This window comes from Muntiacus reevesi, chromosome 14 (genome assembly GCF_963930625.1).
Source record: "Muntiacus reevesi chromosome 14, mMunRee1.1, whole genome shotgun sequence".
NCBI classification, from domain to species: domain Eukaryota; kingdom Metazoa; phylum Chordata; class Mammalia; order Artiodactyla; family Cervidae; genus Muntiacus; species Muntiacus reevesi.
The window spans coordinates 30,491,741-30,515,053 of NC_089262.1; the positions used below are offsets into that span (position 1 = coordinate 30,491,741).

Consider the following 23,313-nt stretch of genomic DNA (forward strand, 5'->3'; position numbering starts at 1 on the left):
ATTGATCCAAAATGTTATCCTGCTTGTCCCTGAGGCTCTCATGAGGGAAGACAAACACGGCAATATAATTTAGGGCCAAATGGTGAAAAGGCTTCCCGGGTAGCTCAGCTGGTGAAGAATCCACTTGCAGTGTGAGAGACTTGGGTTCAATCCCTGGCTTGGGAAGATCCCCTGAGGAGGGCATGGCAACCCACTCCAGTACTCTTGCCTGGAGAATCCAGAGGAGCTACAGTCCATGGGATCACCGAGAGTCACACACGACTGAGCAACTAATCACAGAACAGCACAAACTGAAAACTAGAAAGAAGTCGAATATGGTTTAGGGGATGAGAGTTCAGAGTCAGGAAGGGTGTCTGAGGGGCAGCTGGGTTGCGGGGTCTGGGTGGCCAGCAAGGGCCTGGGGAGGGACTTTAGTCTCACCCTGGTCTGCGCCAGCACCCTCTCTGCTCCTCTGTCCTTTTTTTTATCACTCCCTAGCCTCAACTGACAAGACTAATTGACCATCTTGTAGGCATATGCAGAGAAAAGCACGGTTGAAAAAAATCTAACAAGGCAAAGTCACAGGATAGCCTGACCCGGCTCTGTGCTTGAACCTAAGTTCCAACAGCCCCATAATCAAATAGGCATGTTAGTAACTAGCCTCTTCTTGAGGGTATAATGTAGCTTCATGTTTATTTTGTTTTTCAACTTGTTTTGAGAGGATAGGTTTTCATTTAAACAATTATAAAAGTAGTTCATGGTTATTGGGGAAAACTCCTTGAAGCAGTATGGAAATACATTTAGTAAAAATTGGCAGTTTCTCTTCCTAAAATCCTACTCCTAGGGACGCTGTCTGTTAGTAATTTGGTATGAACAAGACAATTTTTTTTATGCATACAAATGCTGTTAAATGCACAGTTTAAAAATAATTCATACTTTATAATGTTTTGCATTTGCTTTGAACAATTTACAATGTATCTTGAACATCTTTCCATGTCAGTGTATCTGGACCTAGTCTTATTAAAGACTACCTAGTATTTTGTTGCTTGTTGGTAGAGCAATTTGTTTAATCTCTTATTTTGGGACATGTATGTTGTTTTCTATTTTTGTTTATGATCAAAACAATATTGCAAACATCCTTGCTTATTTATATCTACACACATCTGTGAATATTTCTCTAGGACACATCTCTACAAGTGGAATGGCTAGGTCAAAATTTAATATTTTAATAGACACAGATGAATTTCTGTCCAAAGGGCTGTATCCAGTTCACATCCTTACCAATAGCACATGGGAGTTTTAAATCTGGGTTATATTGTACAGCATCAATACATCAATACAGCATCAAAGCCAAGCTCTGAACTGTTTCAATGACAAGAAAGTGGTCTGAAGTGTTGTAGGGGCCTGAAATCAGTCAACAAACACTGGTAAAGCACTCATCATCTGTGTATTTCTGGGCCTCAAAAACATCTAATTTATATAGGAAAAGAAGATATTGATACTTGAAAATCGAGTCAACAAGTATATGATTTGAAAGATCCTTTCAAAGGAGCTCTTTAGACAGTGAGTATGAGAGGGATTCTCTGAAGGCTGGAGGGAGAAGCAAACGCAAGCGTTAAGGAGGAGAAGATCTTGAAAAAGGCTAGGATTTCCAAAGCTAGAGACAGAGAAGAGAGTACCATATTCCATGACTGGGGAAAAGTTTGAGTGGTATTTGGATGTACTGTCATTGAGGGGACAATAGAGAAGTTCCTTCAGACCCCATGCTTACAACTACTGAAGGGCAGAGAAAAGAGAAGGGCTCATTCTACAAATACTATTTTATAGCCTGCCTTATTTTTTCCATAATACAGTCTGCATATCTTCCCATGTCACATATATTTCTGTGCCACATAGTGTGGATTTACCATCACTTAGCTTGTTCGGTATCAGTGGCCATTTGGGAGGATTCTGACGTTTTACCATGACAACCCGAGTCCTGATGAAAGTCTCAGTTCACGTGTCTTGAAGGACACGGTAACTGGGGTTGGATTAGTAGGGAAGGTAGGAGTGCCTCCTCTCTCATATGGCTTTCCTCGGGCGAGTCTGGGCTTTGAGGAGCCTAGGTATCCTTGAGGGGGCTCCTGGGTTGGGAGAAGACTGGAATGGACTCGTCTGAACCTTACGACAGCCTTGCTGGGCCCCAAGCTGAAGATAAGGATGTCACAGCCTGTGAGCCAGAGGGCCTGCTCTCATATTACAGTACTCTTATTTTCTTGTTGTCTTCCCATAGCTTTCAAATCTTGTTTAAACATTCCAGCCTTGTACTGTCTCTGCTGTGTGGTGTTAAGGGAGAAGTCTTTTTTTTTTTCATTTATTTTTATTAGTTGGAGGCTAATTACTTTACAATATTGTAGTGGGTTTTGTCATATATAGACTTGAATTAGCTATGGATTTACATGTATTCCCCATCCCGATCCCTCCTCCCCCCTCCCTCTCTATCCGATCCCTCTGGGTCCTCCCAGTGCACCAGGCCCGAGCACTTGTCTCATGCATCCAACCTGGGCTGGTGATCTGTTTCACTATAGATAATATACATGTTTCGATGCTGTTCTCTCGAAACATCCCACCCTCGCCTTCTCCCACAGAGTCCAAAAGTCTGTTCTGTACATCTGTGTCTCTTTTTCTGTTTTGCATATAGGGTTATGGTTACCATCTTTCTAAATTCCATATATATGTGTTAGTATACTGTACTGTTGTTTATCTTTCTGGCTTACTTCACTCTGTATAATGGGCTCCAGTTTCGTCCATCTCATTAGAACTGATTCAAATGTATTCTTTTTAATGGCTGAGTAATATTCCATGGTGTATATGTACCACAGCTTCCTTATCCATTCGTCTGCTGATGGGCATCTAGGTTGCTTCCATGTCCTGGCTATTATAAACAGTGCTGCGATGAACATTGGGGTGCACGTGTCTCTTTCAGATCTGGTTTCTTCAGTGTGTATGTCCAGGAGTGGGATTGCTGGGTCATATGGCAGTTCTATTTCCAGTTTTTTAAGAAATCTCCACACTGTTCTCCATAGTGGCTGTACTAGTTTGCATTCCCACCAACAGTGTAAGAGGGTTCCCTTTTCTCCACACCCTCTCCAGCATTTATTGCTGTAGACTTTTGGATAGGAGCCATCCTGACTGGCGTGTAATGGTACCTCATTGTGGTTTTGATTTGCATTTCTCTGATAATGAGTGATGTTGAGCATCTAAGGGAAAAGTCTTATATTCATGGTCTGGGCTGAATATTGAAAGAGTTGAGAATCAGTCCTTCTAAACTAGGATGGTATGGTGAGAGCAAACAGCAAGACATCTCCCGAGGATAAGAATCAGGGGGAAGGCATCGGTCTGACTATTCCTTCCCGTCCCAGAATTCTCTTGCTGTCACTCCCCTCTGAGGATCTAGACTTTACTTTTATGGAGGATTAGGACAATTTCCTACCGACAAGGACCCTAGGGGCAGCAGGAGGGACTGTGGGAAAGATTTGAGAAACAAGGTGAAGAATCAATGGGACTTGACAGAGAGAAGGAGCCACAGATTATTGTGCGGTTTTGAGGCTGGGGAATTGGGAGGAGTGGAGATATAAAACAGAAACGGTGACCTTGGGGAGAATCACTGGCTTAAGGGAAAATACTAAATTCAATTGTCCTCATATTGAGTTTGAGGTGACAGTGGGGTATGTCATCAGAAAGTCACATTCCACCTGGTTATTGAGAGATTAAAGTTCATTCACAGACAAATACAAAACCCTATAAATCTTTAACATCGTCACGCAAACCATCACCACAGCCTTCTCCTGGCCCTTTTTCCTGCTACTAGCTCTCTGGGCTGCCTGCCCCTCCCCCAGTAATTCTCCCTTTCTTTGTATTTCTAAAGCAAAATATTCAGTCATTGCTGATGCTCTTTGCCTACTATGAGCTCCCTTCTCCAAATTCTCTTCTCACTGCTCTAGAACTCTCCATGACCCGCAATCAGGTTGTTTACACTCAGTGCTCTCTCTCATGCTCAGTCGCTTCAGTTGTGTCTGGCTCTTTGCAACCCCATCGGCTGTAGCCAGCCAGGCTCCTCTGTCCATGGGATTCTCCAAGCAAGAATACTGGAGTGGGTTGCCATGCTCTTCTCCAGGGGATTTTTCCAACCCAGGGATCAAACCGGTGTCTCCTGCATTGGCAGGCGGATTCTTTACCGCTGAGCCACCGGGGAAGCTCCAACACTCTACTCATTTCTAATGAGCTTCACCGAGTCTTGCAGTCTTTGCCTGCTCTCTCTGTGAATGAATGAGCTTCTAGCCAAGGCTTCCTGCCTTAACTCTTGCTACTCCAAGAAGCTACAGAGAGATCAGTAGATCACCACCTACCTTATCCTTCACCATTTCTATTCCTATCATGAGACCTTTGCCTCGGACATCTCCTACAATTTCGAATTCATCCCGCAGCTTAGCCAACTTCAGCAACATATAGGTGCCAACTTCTTGGCTATTTTCTTGTAGATTTTCTTCTTTAATCACCTGTTGAGAGAAAGCCCCAAATGACTTTCCATTTAAACAGTTTTAAAAGGGACTGAGAAATAAATGTATGTGACCTGTTTACAAAACTTGACCAGACAAATGGAACCCAAAGTCTTATGTGGCCATCCCTCGTCTCATAGAAAGATCTGCTGTAGGAAGAAAAAAGGCTTGGTAGAGGGAACACTTCTCTTATACCCTTCTCATCTTCAGGAGTGGGTAAACATTTAGGGAAAAATAAGAGTGACATCTTCATGTTGGGCTCTGTGTGGGCCCAGAGTCAGGGCACCTGAGATATAAAAGGATTTTCACCTACTTTTGCTCACAGCAGAGATCTGTGATTCTTTTCTTTTTTAAACTTTTTATTTTGTACTAGAGCTGATTAACAATGTTGTAATCATTTCAGGAAAACAGCAAAGGGACTCAAACATACATATGCATGTATCTGTTCTCCCCCAAACTCCCCTCCCATCCAGGTTGCCACATAACATCGAGCAGAGTTCCCTGTGCTATATAGTAAGAGACCTGTGATTCTGGACCACATATGAGCAGTACACTATGTTTATAACCAGATGATAGTAACTGCATGAGTGCAGGCAGAACTTGATGTTTTTAAGATCTCCTTGTTCACCTACATCCTACCTGCCAAATTGTTTGAGGTGACTCAGCACTTGAAGAACACTAGTTGGCATTTCTACAGAACGAAATAAATGTCACATCCTACCCACACTTTCTCTTTCTGAGATATAATCATATTTGAATATACTTTTTAATTAGAAAAGGCAGCTTTTACTTATTTTTATGAAGAAATACTTTTAAATTTGTTTTTTTTGAATAAGTGAAACATGTGCCTTGTTCGAACATCACAAAGTACAGAAGCAAAGAGCAGAATGAGCCTCACTGATCCCTGTCCTCCAGCCAATAAGTTTCCCTCCCCACAAACAACCACTGTTAATAATTTCTTGTGCAGTCTTTCAGAACCTATGCTACAATTATTTAAGTAAGTGCTATTATGCATATAATACGTGCATGCTAAGCCCCTTCAGTCACGTCCGACTCTTTGTGATGCTATGGACTGCAGCTTGTCAGGCTCCTCTGTCCAAGGGATTTTCCAGGCAAGAATACTGGAGCAGGTTGCCATGCTTTCTTCAGGGGATCTTCCTGATCCAAGGATTGAACTCACATCTTTTATGTCTCCTGCATTGGCAGGGGGCGTTCTTTACCACTAGCACCAAGTGCTATTATGCATATAATTATGCAAACCTTTTCCAACAGATGAGACCACAGGCAAAAATCAATGGGCTAGTGCTGAACCCCAGCTGAATCACCTAGCTGGAATTGCATAGAACTCATTTGCTCTTTTGTCTTTTCACTTATGACAGTACAACGAAGGTAAGGAAGCATATACAAGACAGGACCAAAATTCAACTGACATCAAACATTGCCATTGGTCACCATCCATAAAGCACCAGTCAAATCACAAAAGAAATTTCAGTGCTAGCAGCTAGCTAGGGGAATTCTTATGTTTCCCATGTGTGTGAGGCTTATTATATATGATTTCATATCCAATACTTGAAGCACTGATAGTAGATCTCAAAAAATGGGAGAGGGAGCAGAATAATAACTGGAAATCTAAACAAATTCATGGACTAGGAATTAACTCTCCACTTATTATGTCATGTGATAGAGTCCTGATAATACGTGTGTAGTTTTGAAGTAGTTGCTTGGTGAAATGAGTGATGTTGACACAGCTGCTGGAACGTACCTCAAGCACGGCTGAACCAATGGCGCAGGCCACGGGGTTCCCTCCGAAGGTATTGAAGTGAAACAGGCGCTTGGTTAAGGACTTGGCAATCTCTAGGCGAAGAAAATAAAAGGTGGACACATCTATAATTTCTCATCATGCCATTTGGATTATATTTACTTTCATGTTGTAGAAAGGTGTTTATAATATATTCCACGGTATACAATTCATTCGTCACTCACCAGATAGTGATGTTGTGGATGGTCTCTCCCCTCAGGCACCCCCAACTCATATGTTGAAGCCCTAACTCCCGGTGTGACTCCCAAGAGGCAACTAAGGTCAAAAGGGTGGAGCCCTAATCCAATAGGATTGGTGCCCTCATAAGAAGAAGAAAGACCAGAGCCCTTTCTCACTGCAGAAAAGGACACAGCCAGAGGGTCGTCTGCAAGAGAGATCTCACCAGAACTCAACTGGTCTCTTACCTTGACCTTGGACTTTAGCCTCTAGAACAGTGGGAAAATAAATGTCTGTTGTTTAGGCCACCCAGCCTGTGATATCTTGTTATGGTAGACCAAGCTGATGAATACAATAGGTAAGGAAAAATTGCTTATTTACTCCATGAGAAGCTTACTAGTAAAATCTTCAATGTGTTGTGTGAATTGAAAAGTACTTTAAAATTTGATTTATGGGAAGTTACATGAATCCTCATTAATTAGCCTTTTTTCTGTATTCCACTCTTGGGACTAAGAAGGAAATATTTTTTAAATCTCTCATAGCAAGGATTTCATAACAATCTCCAGATGGTTTGAGGGTGAAAACATATATTCAGTTCATTATAGTTCACCTTCAACACCCACATTTTCGTATCTTTCCTCATTTGATAAAAGCACTGAAATATTACAAGGCACTTAATTATCCTTTGGAGTTTCTCAAGTGTACTTGCTGTTGGTGGGAAAAATAAATGAAATAATCTTTAAGATTTTCGATAATAAGTGGTTTGTAAAAGTAGTCTATGTAAAACTTCACTAAAATGGGTAATACAATTAATGCTAATGTTCATTTTATAGATTGTTCTAGCTAAGTGAGATTGCATTGTATTTAGTTGTTGATGATCAGCAGAGAAAACTCTCACTCTGAAGGCTAAGTCTATAGCTTATTGGGGTGGCAAGACTAAGTCAGAGTGTTCTCCAAGAAGATGATTCCTTGGAAACTTTAGGACTGGCTTCAGGTTAGTTAACACAGATATCTTGTGTTGGTTTTGTTTTGGAGCACATTTGCCTAGACCGTGTCAATGTAGTAGAACCCTATATATCACTGTGAGGCTGGGAGAATTGGTCTTCCCTACAACAAAGAGCAAAAAGGGCTGGTTTTCTTCCATCTCTTCCACAATCTGGCAGACAGACTGTTTCCCTTTAATACTGCTTGGGAAATGCATGTGTAGTTCCCATGATGGTCCCTAGCCCACATAAGGTACAATACACATGTTTTCTACGATTGGGAGGCAAGGGGCCCAGAAGCAGACACAAACTGCCCGTGGTTCCTACCTGGAGTTGTTACAACGGCTGCCATGGGAAAGCCATTCCCAATCCCTTTAGCCATGGTGACAATATCTGGCAGGACATCATGTGTTTGGAAGCCCCAGAAGTGAGAGCCCAGCCTTCCAAATCCTGTCTGCACCTGATGGAAACAAATCCGAAATCACCGGGAACCTTCTGAGAAATGCTGGTTTTCCTGACTCTCTGGTCTCTTTCCCGCTCTTCTATCTTCTCCTCCTTAACATCATCATCATCATCATCATCATCATCCTTGTATTATGATGGAAAAAGCACCGTGCCTGAGCTTTTGGGCACCAAAAGCCATTTGTTAGTGTTGTTTCACAACTCTATAGAGATGTTTCTTAACTCCTCTGGACCTCTGTTAGCTCTGTTGAGTGGAAACACTTCATAGCAATACATCACAGGGTTGTGGTGAGGGTTATATAAATAATGCATGTGAAAAAGGTTGTTGTGATTAGCAATCCTTAATAAAGACCCTCTGTGGGAAGGCTGCGTCTGCCCCATGCTGGATGAAGCAGTAATTACAGCATGCAGATTGGCGCTGGGGTGTCTGTCTTTCAGCCCAGACAGCCTCGTTGTCCTCTTCCCTGTGGTATCCTTTTCTTCCTGAGAATCAGTCATGAGGAGGACTCAGTAAAGCCGGTTAACTCAGGATGGAACTAAATTGACCGCAGTTGTTGTGTTCACGCTGTTTCCTCTTCCTAGAAGACTTTCCCTGCTTCCGTCTCTGGCTAACTCCTCTTGTTCTTCACAACATGGTTTCCTCACTATCTGGGCTAGGAAGACTTTCCTACAAGGCACCTAGGATGCCATCAGAACCTCTCACCTTGGACTATTATCACCAGAGTACATGTCTAATAGGGTTTCCCAGGTGGCGCTTGTGGTAAAGAACCTGCCTGCCAACGCAGAAGACACAGACGCGGTTTAGATCCCTGGGTTGGGAAGATCCCCTAAAAAAGGAAATGGCAACCCACTCCAGTATTCTTGCCTGGAGAATCCCATGGACAGAGGAGCCTGGCGGGCTACAGTCCAGAGAGTTGCAAAGAGTCAGACATGACTGAAGTGTTTAACATGCATACACCCACAGGTCTAATAATAGAGACTGTATCTCATTTTTCTCTTTATCCGTAATATCTAGCAGAGTGCCTGATAAAAGTAGACACTAAGTGTTTGTAGAATGAATAAAAAATGTGGCAGAAGTGCCTAACTGAACAAAGGGACACAAATATTACCATGCAAGTTTCTGCCACAGCCTTTTTTGGTGATGGTTCCTTGATTCCCTTCTGGTTCTCAATCTCTTGGACTGTCTCTCTCTCTCTCTTTCTCCACATACACACTGCACTTCTGGGATAGAGGTGTAGGCACTTGAAGCTGATTCTGAAATGCTCTTGAAAGAGTAAGAGTCCTTCTTAGACGTTTTTATTATGTTTCTGCTCTCTCCAAGGTGCTGTTGCAAAGGCAGATTTGGGGGTTACAATTAGATGAGAGTGAGCAACACAGGAGAAGAGCCTAGATGTGAGAGTCAGACAGACCTGGGCTCAAACCCTGAGTCTCCTCGTTATGAGTCCCTGAACACAAGCTGATGAATTTGCCTAAAAGAGAGAACGTAAGAAGAGCTCATGGCAAATCCATCCAACTTGCCTGTCTATTTTCATTTTTTATTTCATCTAAGCACCATAAATAAAAGGTAAAAAATAAATCAGATTGCTTGGACAATATATGAAATTATGTAGGGCCATAAACCACGTGAATCACCTAGGAAGTGCCAGTTCTATAGACTCTTTTAGTTGAACAGAGATGACTCATTCTAAGGTTCATAAACTCAAATGTCATAGGAGATAAGAAACATATAGCCATGAGAGAAACAGGCTAGGTCCACCTCTATGAATTGGAATGGGAACTATGTGTGCGGATGCCTTGCCTAAAAGCAGTCAATTTCAAATTTAAGTGTGGCCCACGCCAGGCCAGGAGAGACTAATGGCCCAATATGGCCCCATGCTAAGTCGTTTCAGTTGTGTCTGACTCTTTGCAACCCCATGGACTGTAACCCCCCCCTCCCCAGGTTCCTCTGTTCATGGAATTCTCCAGGTAAGAATACTGGAGTGGGTTGCCATGCCCTCCTCCAGGGGATCTTCCCAACCCAGGGATTGAACCTGCGTCTCTTAGGTTTCCTACATTGGCAGGCAGCTTCTTTACTGCGAGCGGCACCTTGGGAAGCCCTTATTGTAGATTCCAAATTCCTCATTTTATAGAAGGGAAAGCCAAGGTTAGCTAGCTAAGAAGGCATGTAAGATCCCTGGGTGCAGTACTGACTCTGCCCTCAGGATCTTCTTCTGTTCTGTCCTTTCCTGCCCCCCTTCGTCTTTCTACACCATTGAAAGGCAGGTTGCCCAGTGGTTAGTGTGGTCTTTGAGTCTGGGTGTGAGTTCTGGCTCTGTCCCTACTAACTACATGATCTTGACAGGCAAATGAACTATCTTGAACTTCAGTTCATTTTTTTTTCCCCAATTCAATTTTTTTTTTTGGCTGTACCACATGGTCCGTGGAATCTTAGCTCCTTGACCAGGGATCAAAGCCTGTAATGGAGGTGGGATCCCCAACTTCTGGACTGCCAGGGGTAGTCCCTGGAACTACTTTTCAAATATCTGTGATTATGGCCCTCTTCTTAGAGGCTGGACTTTTTTTTTCTAAGTGTGATTTCCATACAGATTTTGTTATTAAGGTAAGATGAATGCTGCCAGACTGCTGATACTATTTTGGCAAAAGTTAAGATGAAAACTTGCTTGTGAGGTTAAACTAAGTTTAAGCTGAATTCAAATAGGAAATTTTAAAAGTATGTTGAGGAATGGCAACATCCTAGGCCTGTTAACTTATTTGATAGACTTCAATTGGGACGTTGAAGTTCTAATCTAGTAACGAACTAGTCAGTCAATGAGTCAAAGATTCATTAACTTATACCCTCATCTTGGAATCTGCAAGTAGATACTTTCTGCCTGGACTGCAGAGCAGGGTTCAGAGGTGTCTCCCTGTGCGTTTCCTGTCCTGGCTCCATCACACATGCTCTGCGGCCACTCACTTCATCTGCAATGCACACGCCTCCCCGCTCGCGCACCAGTTCGAAGGCTTCCTTTAGAAACCCCTTCGGGTACTGAACAACGCCATTCACCCCCTGCAAAAGACCAAACCAAGAAGACCTAGAATAACAGCACAGGGCCTTGAAAGTATTAAAAAAAAACAAACCCCAAAACTGAAGACAGATCATGATCAATATTAGCATTAGTGATACTAGCAATTTTTGAAAGTTTCTAGAAATGTTTCAACTATGGGTGAAAAGAAGAGCCATTCCTCTTAATGCCATGCCTTCTGAGAAATGGTTGCAAATGTAGTCTTTCCTGAGAGTAGAGAAAAATAGATTAAGGGGATTTAGTAAGATTACAGAATGGCTCACCCTGACAGTGTGGGTAATAAGCAAGTGAAAACTGCTGGGGTTTTTTATTTTCACAGATTTACGAATTCAATAGTTTCATCTATCTCTCTGTTCAGTCTGGGAGTACAGAAGATGGATTTTTAAAGGTCACTTGAAAACCAGGGGCCTTCTTTTTTTCAAAGGGATGAAGAGAATGACATAGAGGGACATAACAGTGATCACTTAAATAATTTGGAAGTCACTAGAATGTATGAATTAAAATTGATAATTTACAATTGAGTTCAATTAATGTTTAAGGTTTACAGACTTACCTGAATTGGCTCTGCAAAAAATCCAGCAATTGATTTGGCCACAGAAGTGCTCAGAGTATCTTTGAATTGTTCAATATACTGGTCTTTAGCTTGACAGCAGTCTGCAATAAACAAACAAACAAAACAAAACACAGCATTTGAAGATGTGAGAAAGGCATCCAGAAGAATGGGGGGAAAGTGTAGAAAAAAAGAAAATTGAGTAGAGTCCCTCAAGATACAGTAGAGCAGGATATGGGGATATAGTTTCTGAAAGGGAAACATTGTCAGAACAACTTGGGCTTTGTTCTGAGCAGCAAGACTAGCCTAGCCACAAAGGTGTAAACAAACTATTTCAGTCATTTCCATCTGGGGAAGAAACACCCCAGAGCATCATTGAGTCTGGGATAGATGGCTGTTTCACCTAAGGAAGCCAGTTCTCTCGACACGGTAGATTTAATTCAGATGTAATTGCTCTGTGGATGTGATTTATTTGGAAATAACTGTTTACCTTGTATTGCCACTTAAACTGATATACCATTTTAAAGCTACAAAGTATCTCAGTCTTTATGGTTAGTAAGTATGTTTATATACTAACTCCAATACTTTGGCCGCCTGATGCAAACAGCCAACTCATTGGAAAGGACCCTGATGCTGGGAAAGATTGAAGGCAGGAGGAAAAGGGGACGACAGAGGATGAGATGGTTGGATGGCATCACCGACTCGATGGACATGAATTTGAGCAAACTCTGGGAGATGGTAAAGGATAGGGAGCCTGGCATGCTGCTATCCATGGGGTCATAACGAGTTGGACACGACTTGGTGACTGAACACCACCAACAACAAATATGTTTATAGAATGATGAGAATTCTAAAGAGGAAAGCGCTACAGTCATGTAACTTTCATCCACTGTCTTAGGGGAGAGGAAGCACTCCCCTCTGGAATATCAAATGTCCCACAACTAGTGTGTCCACATGTGAGAACCTTCAGAATTTTTATCCACACCTTTAATTTGGTGGATAGCACCACATAATCTCTGAATCTAAACCCATATTCATGAATAGCAGAAGAGAGGCAGAGGGAGATATGAGTGTGATGGGAGTGTCTGGTGAAAGCAGTCAGGGAGGCAAGTCACCATCTACCACCATGATGCTTACTTAGAGGCATGGACGTGGTCCTGTCTCCTGAAGGCTAGAGATAAGGAATAGAAGCCTTCAGTAATCACCATCAAAAGTGAAGCAAAGATATAATTTATACTTCAGCTCTTAAAGAGTGAGAAAAACATGACCTGGCCCCAAACATACTTTGAGGCCATATGCAATGTTTGAAAAATCTTGCTCAACAGAAATCCCTGATCTTTGGTGAGCTGGAATCGAGGGCTCAGGGTTTGAAGAAGGAATTAATGAAAGGTATATCAAAACCAGAAAGTACACTTATTAGCATCATTTATGTTGTTCAATGGGCAGGATATAGTAGACAAATGAATCTGTGCCCCTGGAGATTGAAATTTTCTATTTTTATTTAGAAAGGAAAAGAAAACAACCAAGGATGACCTTAGAGGATGAATTATACATATGTTCAAAAGATAAAATTTGGGAATTTAGCAAGACCATTTGTCACTTGAGAAATCCAAGTGTGGAGCAAAATCAACCCTAATGGCTTAAATTTGGACAAAACAAACCATGAAGAAGATTTTGCTTGAACCTGTGCTGCTGCTGCTGCTGCTGCTGCTAAGTCGCTTCAGTCGTGTCCGACTCTGTGCGACCCCATAGACGGCAGCCCACCAGGCTCCCCTGTCCCTGGGATTCTCCAGGCAAGAACACTGGAGTGGGTTGCCATTTTCTTCTCCAACGCATGAAAGTGAAAAGTGAAAGTGAAGTCGTTCAGTTGTGTCTGACTCTTAGCGACCCCATGCACTGCAGCCTACCAGGCTCCTCTGTCCATGGGATTTTCCAGGGAACCTGTGCTAGACCTTTCATAAATTCTTCCTCCACTGTGCACAAGTTCAGCAGTGTGAGTCATCAGTTGTCACTGGATTTTTCCTTCATTGGCTCATTGCGTAACTCGAGGTCAGGCCAACTCTGGAGAAAGACCTGGTGTAGTGGTGTCATCATGACAACATCAAGCAGGTGGATAGGGACTGCTCTCCTGGATGCTATCCAGGAAATGGCATAAAGAGGGAACTGTTTTCATTTTATCTGGTGGGATAGAAAGAGTTCGGCTTCCCAGGTGGCACTAGCAGAAAGAACCTGTCTCCCAGTGCAGGAGACATAAGAGATGCAGGACCATCCCTGGGTTGGGAAGATCCCCTGGAGGAGGACATGGCAACCCACTCCAGTACTCTTACCTGGAGAATCCCATGGACAGTGGAGCCTGGTGGGCCACAGTCCATGGGGTCAAAAAGAGTTGGACATGACTGAAGTGACTTAGCATGCACGCACACAAAGAGTTAAGCAAGCGTGAGGAGCCAAGAAAGAACAATTTTTAAGGAAAAGGGAGCTTGTGTTGCAAAAGGAGAAAGAGAAATGATGTGATCAGTATGAGGTTAGGAACATTGTGTGGGAAGTGGATTGAGATGTGCTTTTCATGGCAAGGTATATCTGACATTCAGGGACTTGAATGAACAGTTGGAAAGAAAACATCCTGAGGAGGGGGTGGAGGAGAGAATGAACTCTACCACACACATATTGGATTCTTGCTCAGGCCAATGAGGGGAGTGGTGACATCCTGCTGAGGTGAAAAAAATGCTCCCTGTCAAACCTGGGACCTTTATGTGTTCAGTGAGTGAACTCTAAGAGGACCTAAGAACTGGAAACTTCTCTACTCCAAGTAATTTATATGTTGGGATGTATTTACAAAGATATATAAATATGCCTTTTTATACCAAAGACTCAATGCTTCTTAAGCCTAATAGGACTAGAGGAGGCTGATGTCACTTCTTGTATAAAGATAGGGTATGAGTCTTGTCTCTTGAAGATACGAGTGAAGAAAACAGCTGACTTCAGATGTGCTGAAGACCACAGTTCCGAGAGGCAGAAATGTCTGTCTGTCACTATCACTAAGCCTCCCGAGACCACTAGAGAGATGACCCTGGGATCCTCGTATTTTCAAGTTGGCCTGACAGAGACGAGAAGGCAGAAAAGAGGGACAAGGCAGAGGATCAAGAGAGAGGGACACTGAGCCAGGAAGGAAGCGAAGGACCATGTCTGCTGCCTCCAAGGCTCAGCGCTGACGAGCTTGCAGTTGGATGGACATCTGTGAGGTTTTTGGTGCCACGTGGCGGTGAGGTGCAGGCATGGTAGCCCTTGGCATTGCTACTGTCTGCCTGTCTCTATAAAAGCTCTCTTTCCAGGACCTTCTTGGTGTTCCAGTGGTTAAGACTCCATGCTCCCAATGCACGGGCTGTGGGTTTGATCCTCGGTCAGGGAACAAAGATCCCACATGCTGTGTGGTACAGCCCAAAGATTTTTTAAAAAGGACCCCCATTAAAAAAAAAGTTCTAAAAGTTCTCTTCCTTGGTTTCATGAAGGCCTAGAATAAGGGGCCACGGGGGCAGATATTGCTGTCTACATTTCACAGATGAGAAACAGGAGCTTCATCTTTCAGAAGGAGAGTTTGAGTGAAGTTTAAAACTTCCTCACGGTTTTATGTTCTGTGACTATAACATCTTGTTCTAAAGTTCATGCTTTCAGCCTCCCACCTCCACCACGATCCCATCTGAATTTTAAGGTGATGGTGAATTTTCTTACTTTCAAAGCTGATTTTGAAGACTTTCATTTACCTTCTTCTTCTCAGCCCGGTGACTCACAGTTTCATGAAAGATCTCTCAGCAGGAGAACTTCATGCTTTCCCCCAGCGCTATTTGGAAGCAGCCACCCAAACAGGTCACCTGTGACCTGAGCATCAGGGCATGGGTCCTGCCCTGTGATGACAAGCATGGGGTGGGGCTTGCTGACAAACCAAGAACTCAGGCTGCTTCCAGGCACCCTCTCCCTCACGTGAGGAAGAGGCAAAGAATGTAAATAACAATGCAGTTGATGAATAACAGCTTTCCTGGTAAGGAGCCTTTACAGTTTTTGAGGACATGTCAGCAGCCTTCAGGAACCTCCTTCTGTTTTGACAAATACTCTCCTTGGCTGTCTGAGTCCCTGGGGGAACTTCTTGAGTGGAGTTTCGAAATTTCTAAAAGTGTTCTTTCCCCTTCCTCTGTTGGGAATTGGTGACCTCCATTGGGAACTGAGGAATAATCCCCTCAACCTTGTTTTCCTATTAAATTGGTAGCAGAACCATTGCTAGGAGAGCTGAGAGAGCGCCTCTAATGAAGCACTGGGTGACAGTGTGTTTCTGGCTTAGGTCTGATAAGTGTGAGATGCTGAGATGTGTTTCCTAACGGGGGATGGATGCTCTGATGCTCTGAAGGTATTGCGGTCATTGGCTATAAGGAGTGTTGGCTCACTGAGGAGTGACTTCCTAGTTGTATTTGCCTTGAATTTTCCCTTTCCCACTGTTTCCAATTTGCCTTTCTCCTCATTCCTTCCCCTCCGGACCTTCCCCCACATGCCTCCCTCCCGGCTCAGTTGGACCTGGTGCACAGCTGCATTTCCTAATTGTTTGCACTGGAGAATCTCGGCAGTGGCTTCCTCCCCAAGGGCCACGGAAAATATCTGGGCACATTGTCTGCAAATGACAAAAGAGGGGGTTTGGCAAGGCATGAACACAAGACAGTCAATTTGGGGCAACATATGGTACCAATCATGGCAAGCGGGTTTCCTAACTTGATACCAAGATTCCTTCCTTACTCTTCTCCCACTTAGGACAAAAACTTGATATTCTGCTTTGAAGAGATAATTTTTTTCTTGGAAATCAGTTATGAGGGCACTCTACAAAGGAAACTGATTTCTGTGTCTGCCTGGAAACAATTGGCTCAAGAGTCTGGTGGGTAAGGGCATCTGAAAAAATGAGAATAACTAGGTGTCTGATTCTGATGCTGAAAAGGTGGGTACAGTGGGTGAGAAAAAAAGGTGAGAAGGATGAGTATATGGAAATTATATGCATTCAAGGCTCTGGGAACTTATTTCAATGCATTTATTTGTAATTGACTAGATTTTACTTAAAAACAAAACAAAATGTAAAAACATCTCTAATGTTAAGTATTACTCAGACTCTGAAGGTCTTTCTAAGAAATGTCTCCTTTAAATGATCTTTCATTTGGTCAAGTCAAATTGAGGCCTTGATTAATCACAGGCTTCCTATTAGTTTTTAGTCCTAATGACTGGAAAAATCTGATCAATGATTCCATACACCTAGGAGTCTTTAGAGAAATACAGCAAAAATCTCGGAACTTACTGGTTTGCAGCCCATCCCATGAGGGAGGTCCATCTTATAGATGCCTACATTTGTCAAGCCAAGTGTGTAAGGACTGCATCCATGGTAGGCTCCTCTGCAGACAGAAAAGAGTGGGAGGACTGGGTTAAGTGTGCTTTCATTTGATCACTGGCTTGTGGAACACTGGGTGGCACAAAAAAGAAAATCCATGAAAGCTATGGAGAGGAAAAAGAACACCATTGACCTACAACCTCAATGATCTCAAAGAAATCATCTAAACCTGTGTCAAATGAATTTACCTCTTTATTTTTTCTACTAGCATCACAGATTTGAATTGTGAAAGGAATTTTGGAGGCCATCTGGCTGAGAGCTCTGATCTTAGACCTGGCCTACTCCGTTCCTCTAAGCAATGAGACTCGTATTTTACCAACATACCAGAAATTATATATTCAAAGAGTCTGCAAAGTAGTCTCTTTGAGAATCTGAGTATCTGTTCCTGTGATGTGGCTGTCGCTTGACATTTTTGGGGACTTGTCTTCAAGTGCCCCATAAGCCATCCTAGTCAGCATAGAAGAAACATGGGCTTTATTTCTGGAAACTGAAACAGTCATATTTATTACAAATTATCCTAATCTCTTGGTTTCAAATAAGTTTGGACAACTTCCCAAATCAAAATCACCCTTCAAAAAGGATTTAGGATCATTGAGACTATTCGAAGGAATGGTTGTATATCCTGAAAACAGAAACACAAACATGTATTGAACCCTACTAGGACCAAGACTGCTCTGAATAAATCACTGTTTATCTGGACATACATATTCTAGATGTTCAAGCTGGTTTTAGAAAAGGCAGAGGAACCAGAGATCAAATTGCCAACATCCACTGGATCATCAAAAAAGCAAGAGAGTTCCAGAAAAACATCTTTTTCTGCTTTATTGATTATGACAAAGCCTTTGAATTGTGGATCACAATAAATGGTGGAAAATTCTAAAAAAGATGGGAATACCAGACCACTTGACCTGCCTCTTGAGAAACCTATATGCAGATCAGGAAACAACAGTTAGAACTGGACATGGGACAACAGACTGGTTCCAAATAGGAAAAGCAGTACATCAAGGCTGTATATTGTTACCCTGCTCATTTAACTTACATGCAGAGTACATCATGAGAAACGTGGGCTGGAGGAAGCACAAGCTGGAATCAACATTGCTGGGAGAAATATCAATAACCTCAGATATGCAGATGACACCACCCTTATGGCAGAAAGTGAAGAAGAACTAAAGAACCTCTTGATGAAAGTGAAAAAAGACAGTGAAAAAGTTGGCTTAAAGCTCAACATTCAGAAAACTAAGATGGCATCCAGTCCCATCACTTCATGACAAATAGATGGAGAAACAGTGGAAACAGTGGCTGACTTTAGTTTTTCTGGGCTCCAGAATCACTGCAGATGGTGACTGCAGCCATGAAATTAAAAGACACTTACTCCTTGGAAGGAAAGTTATGACCAACCTAGATAGCATATTAAAAAGCAGACACATTACTTTGCCAACAAAGGTCTATCTAGTCAAGGCTATGGTTTTTCCAATGGTCATGTATGCATGTGAGAGTTGGACTATAAAGAAAGCTGAGCGCCGAAGAATTGATGCTTTTGAACTGTGGTGTTGGAGAAGACTCTTGAGAGTCCCCTGGACTGCAAGGAGATCCAACCAGTCTATCCTAAAGGAGATCAGTCCTGGGTATTCACTGAAAGGACTGATGCTGAAGCTGAAACTCCAATACTTTGGCCACCTGATGTGAAGAGCTGACACATTTGAAAAAGACCCTGATGCTGGGAAAGATTGAGAGCAAGAGGAGAAGGGGATGATAGAGGATGAGATGGTTGGATGGCATCACTGACTCAACGGACATGAGTTTGGGTAGGCTCCAGGAGTTGGTAATGGACAGGGAGGCCTGGCGTGCTGCAGTTCATGGGGTCGTAAAGAGTCAGACACAGCTGAGCGACTGAACTGAACAGAGCTGAACATATTCTAGAATGTTTATTTAGGTATACAAAAATCACAATTCTTTATCACTGTATTTCTTTAATAGCAAATGTTCATGCCTGTAGTCCCTGCATGCACGTTTTATCTGGAATGTGTAATATTAGATGTCCCTTGGTAATCAAATCTTCTAGAAATCAAATCTTCTCTTGGATTTAGACAGAAGTCATGATCACAATAGTGGGAGAATGGGACTATTTCTTCACTCCACCCACTTTTACTATGCCATGCCTATCTTTTACACAAACATTATCATAAGTCTGTGTAAACATCCTAGGTAAAATTATCCAATGGAGGCAAATGCAAACAAAATTGCTAGTTTTTTAATATCATTTTTAAAACTAAGAAAGCCATCAAATGTTTCTAATTAAAGTTGGGACTTCTCTGGTGGCTCAGTGGTAAAGAATCAGCCTGCCAATGCAGGAGACATGGGTTTAATCCCTTATCCAGGAAGATCCCATATGCTGCGGAGCAACAAAGTGTGTGTGCCTCAGCTGTGGAGCCTGTGCTCTAGAGCCCAGGAGCCGCAACTATGAAGACCATATGCCCTAGAGCCCGTGCTTCTCAGCAAAAGAAGCCACTGCAATGAGAAGCCCACATTCCACAACTAGAGAGTAGCCCCTGTTCACAACAACTAGGGAAAAGCCTGCATGGCAGCAAAGACGCAGCACCACCAAAGAAATAATTATAATTAACATATTAAATTATTGATTCTAAAATGTCATCCAAAGGAGCAGAAAGATACAGGGTTAGCTAGGGTGCTGAAGAATTGATGCTTTTGAACTGTGGTGCTGGAGAGGACTCTTGAGAGTCCCTCGGACTGCAAGGAGATCCAACCAGTCCATCCTAAAGGAGATCAGTCCTGGTGTTCATTGGAAGGACTGATGCTGAAGCTGAAACTCCAATACTTTGGCCACCTGATGGGAAGATCTGACTCATTGGAAAAGACCTGGATGCTGGGAAAGATTGAAGGCAGGAAAAGCCTGGCATGTTGCAGTCTATGGGGTTGCAAAGAGTCGGACACGACTGAGCAACTGAATTGAACTGAACTCTGAATTTAGAAAAAAAGGTGAAAAATGGTACAACTGGCACTGTGAAATAAGTATATGGCTTCTTATCATAAGCAGGGATGAAAGAGAGTCCAGTGTCACATGGCAAAGCTTCTGGGGGTGCAGACCAGTCTTTCACTATCTGGCATAGGGTGCAGTTAATACCAAATATCTTTTTACTTTTAATCTAGTTTTTTTTAGATTTGTATTTTATATTGGAGCATACGGGGTGGTGATAGTAGTAAAGAACACACCTGCCAATGCAGGAGACATAAGAGACGTGTGTCTGATCCCTGGGTCAGGAAGATCCCCTGGAGGAAGGCATGGTAGCCCACTCCAGTACTCTTGCCTGGGAAATCCCATGGACAGAGGAGCCTGGTGGGCTACAGTCCATTGGATTGCAAAAAGTCAGACACAACAGAAGTGACTTAGCACACAGCACATAGTTGATTAACAATGTTGTGTTAGTTTCTATACCATATCTTCAAAGTTAAAAAGCTGTTTTGTAGCCTTCTTTTTAATTCCATACAGAATCTATGACATAACTAGGCTTCCAGACTTTTTATTAGTTACCTCAGTCACGGACCCCTACTTGGATCAGGCCAATTTTTATGGTGCTATCCAGTCATAAAATTCATTTTATGGATCTTACCCTAAAACCTGAAATTAGAAAAACACCCCTGTGTAAGTCTCTCTCCTGCTCTAGGCTATATTTTAGAGATTAACATTTATTATTGGGGTGAATTGGTGTTAAAATGAATATTCCAAGATGTGATTACCTGAAAGAAATGATGTCTGTGCTGTTTGAGTGTGCTCTGGCCATCAGCATGGCTAGGTCATTGGCTTCTGAACCACTGTTCACCAAGAAAATGACCTGGAGGAAAAAAATATATGTGGTCATGAGACACAGATTATTCATTTGAAATTGTGAAAGAGTGTATCCCAGCCTCTGATTATTAAGATGAGTTCCCTTCATACCAGTCAGTTCAGTCACTCAGTCATGTCCAACTCTTTGTGACCCCATGGAATCCCATCATTTAATTATTGATTCTAAAGCTGTTCATTGAGCAGCTGCTGAGCATTAGAGATACAACAATGGCTAAGGGATTGTCCAAATTGTGAAACATTTCAGGCTTCCATTAGAATTACTTGATGCTCTTCGAAGTGCTAAGACGGAGAGGCTTGCTGAGATGTACAGTGGTTAGCAGCCAACGGAATCTGAGAACTTGGTCTCTTGGCTCTTGAAACTGAATCATCCTGCTTGACTCTGAAGGCTTGGCCCAGAGGCCCCCAGAGGGGCCAGAGGATATCCCAGCCTGTCTGTTCAGTGTTTGTGAATGTTAAAAAAAAAAGTGAGCAAACAAACAAAACATGCAGCTCATCCCGATTGAAGGGAAGGGGAGCCCTGAAGGGCACTGGATCCTTCCTAACCCGATTTTAGGTTTTAGAGTAGGACCCATCAAATGAACTTTAAGGCTAGATAGCACCACCTATGGAGAAGGCAATGGCAACCCACTCCATTATTTTTGCCTGGAGAATCCCCGGGATGGCGGAGCCTGGTGGGCTGCCGTCTATGGGGTCACACAAGCGACTTGGCAGCAGCAGCAGCATCTAAGGGGCTTTTCAGGTGGTGCAGTTGGTAAAGAATCTGCCTGCCAGTGCAGGAGATGGAAGAGACACAGTTCGATCCCTGGGTTGGGAAGATCCCCTGGAGTAGGAAATGGCAACCCATTCCAATATTCTTGCCTGGAAAATTCCTTGGACAGAGGATCCTGGTGGGCTACAGTCCATGAGGTCACAAAGAGTCGGACACAACTGAGCACACACAAGCACACAACACCATCCAAATTCACTGGATCCAATGTCGGGGTTCCTGACTGAGGTAACCAAGAGTTTGGAGTCCTGCCCTGAACTTAGGTTACAGCTATTTCAGATTTCTTCATCTCTTGTAGATCATATAGGAAATGGGGTACTTAGATAATATGGTAAAATAATAATCATAGCTGACACCAGGTACGGTGAACTGTTTTGTGTAGATATTAACTCACTGAATCCCGAAATGCAAATTTTGGCCAACATTTTAACTTCTCAATCCAGTTAAAAAAATTCAATCTTCAGATGCAGAAAAATATCCCATTTAACAAAAGTATCAAAGTGCATCTCAGACCAAATGAATTTAATAGTATGTTAATTTTCTAAAAAAATGGCTTCACTCTTTGTTAAAGAAGAAATGCCAATGACTTGGCAGAGGGACTGTGGAGCCAAGAGATGAAAACTTCCTGAGTAACACAGAGGACAGTGTCAGGAAGGCTGGGGCACCCCTTAAGTGATGTCTGCAAAGATATGGTAAGGAGAATGGTCAAGGAGAGGCAGCCACTTGGAGCTGATGAAGTGAATGTCAACTGGTTTTAGCAGCAATTCATCGATTTCTTTCTTCTCCTTGAGTGCTCAGGCATGGCTACTAGTGCACTCACTTTAATGTTCAGTTAATGTTCACTCATTTTAAATGTTCAGTGCACAGACCAGGTTCCCCACCCACACTCTCATTTCCCCGTCCGGTTTCCCTGGGATCAGCAGATCCTGTCCCTTTGAGTTATGAGCATCAGACCTTCAGAGGCTCAGGAAGAAGTGCTGAAAGCTTCTCTGCATATTCGTGGATCAGAGGGTGGAAGAAGACGGAACTTGTATGCCACAGGCGGCCCAGCTGCCTTTGGGCTGCTGCGTTTACTTTCCTGGATAAACAGAAGAGCAGACTTATCCACACTGCCACTGGCATGTCCCTCCCCACACAACACTGACCATTGAATTCAAACCTATGGGTATTTACCAAAGAGTTTCAAGAGGCAGATTTCATCCAAACACAATAGAGAGCTTCTTTAGCTGCCAGAGGTATCTGGTAATGGAATGTATTGCCTCAAAAGGTAATGAATTCCTGACCAAGAGAAGTGTTCAAAAGCAGACTAAATGATTGACTGCTGGGGATTTTAAAAGATAAATTCCTAGAGAAGAAGGAATTTTGAAGTTATAATCTCTTCTAACTAGATTTTCTTATTAACTACACTTTAAAGAGTTTGGAAAACAGAGAAGACTACATGTAAGTCTGGGTGTCTTTCCATTTTATTCTAAGGAATTATAGCTCAATCAAACACATGTTTATAAGATCAACAACTTTTCCTTTAAAGAAGATTCTAAGATTTGGGTCTTAGTAGTGGTCGGTGTTGATGAACATTCTGTTATCACATTTTGTGAAGGACCCAGTCTCACGTTGAGGGATAGTAGGAACTAAAGGTATATAAATATGTGAGCCCTGACTTGGAATGCCTTGAAAAGATAGGCCAAGGTGTTTGAACTTGATCCAAAGAAGAGAAACT

The 23,313-nt window shown here is 42.7% G+C and overlaps 1 protein-coding gene across 1 annotated transcript in view; it reads right to left on the reverse strand.

Moving 5' to 3' along the window:
* Positions 1–23,313, reverse strand: part of AGXT2 (alanine--glyoxylate aminotransferase 2) — a 43,552-nt gene that overhangs the window by 9,636 nt on the left and 10,603 nt on the right. The window contains exons 4-12 of the mRNA XM_065905589.1: positions 22,551–22,674; positions 20,722–20,816; positions 16,876–16,969; positions 16,113–16,206; positions 11,553–11,653; positions 10,891–10,983; positions 7,803–7,935; positions 6,280–6,371; positions 4,368–4,517 (exon numbers count right to left, since the gene is read on the reverse strand). Coding sequence (XP_065761661.1) covers positions 4,368–4,517; positions 6,280–6,371; positions 7,803–7,935; positions 10,891–10,983; positions 11,553–11,653; positions 16,113–16,206; positions 16,876–16,969; positions 20,722–20,816; positions 22,551–22,674 — 976 coding nt within the window. The remainder of the gene's footprint in view (positions 1–4,367; positions 4,518–6,279; positions 6,372–7,802; positions 7,936–10,890; positions 10,984–11,552; positions 11,654–16,112; positions 16,207–16,875; positions 16,970–20,721; positions 20,817–22,550; positions 22,675–23,313) is intronic.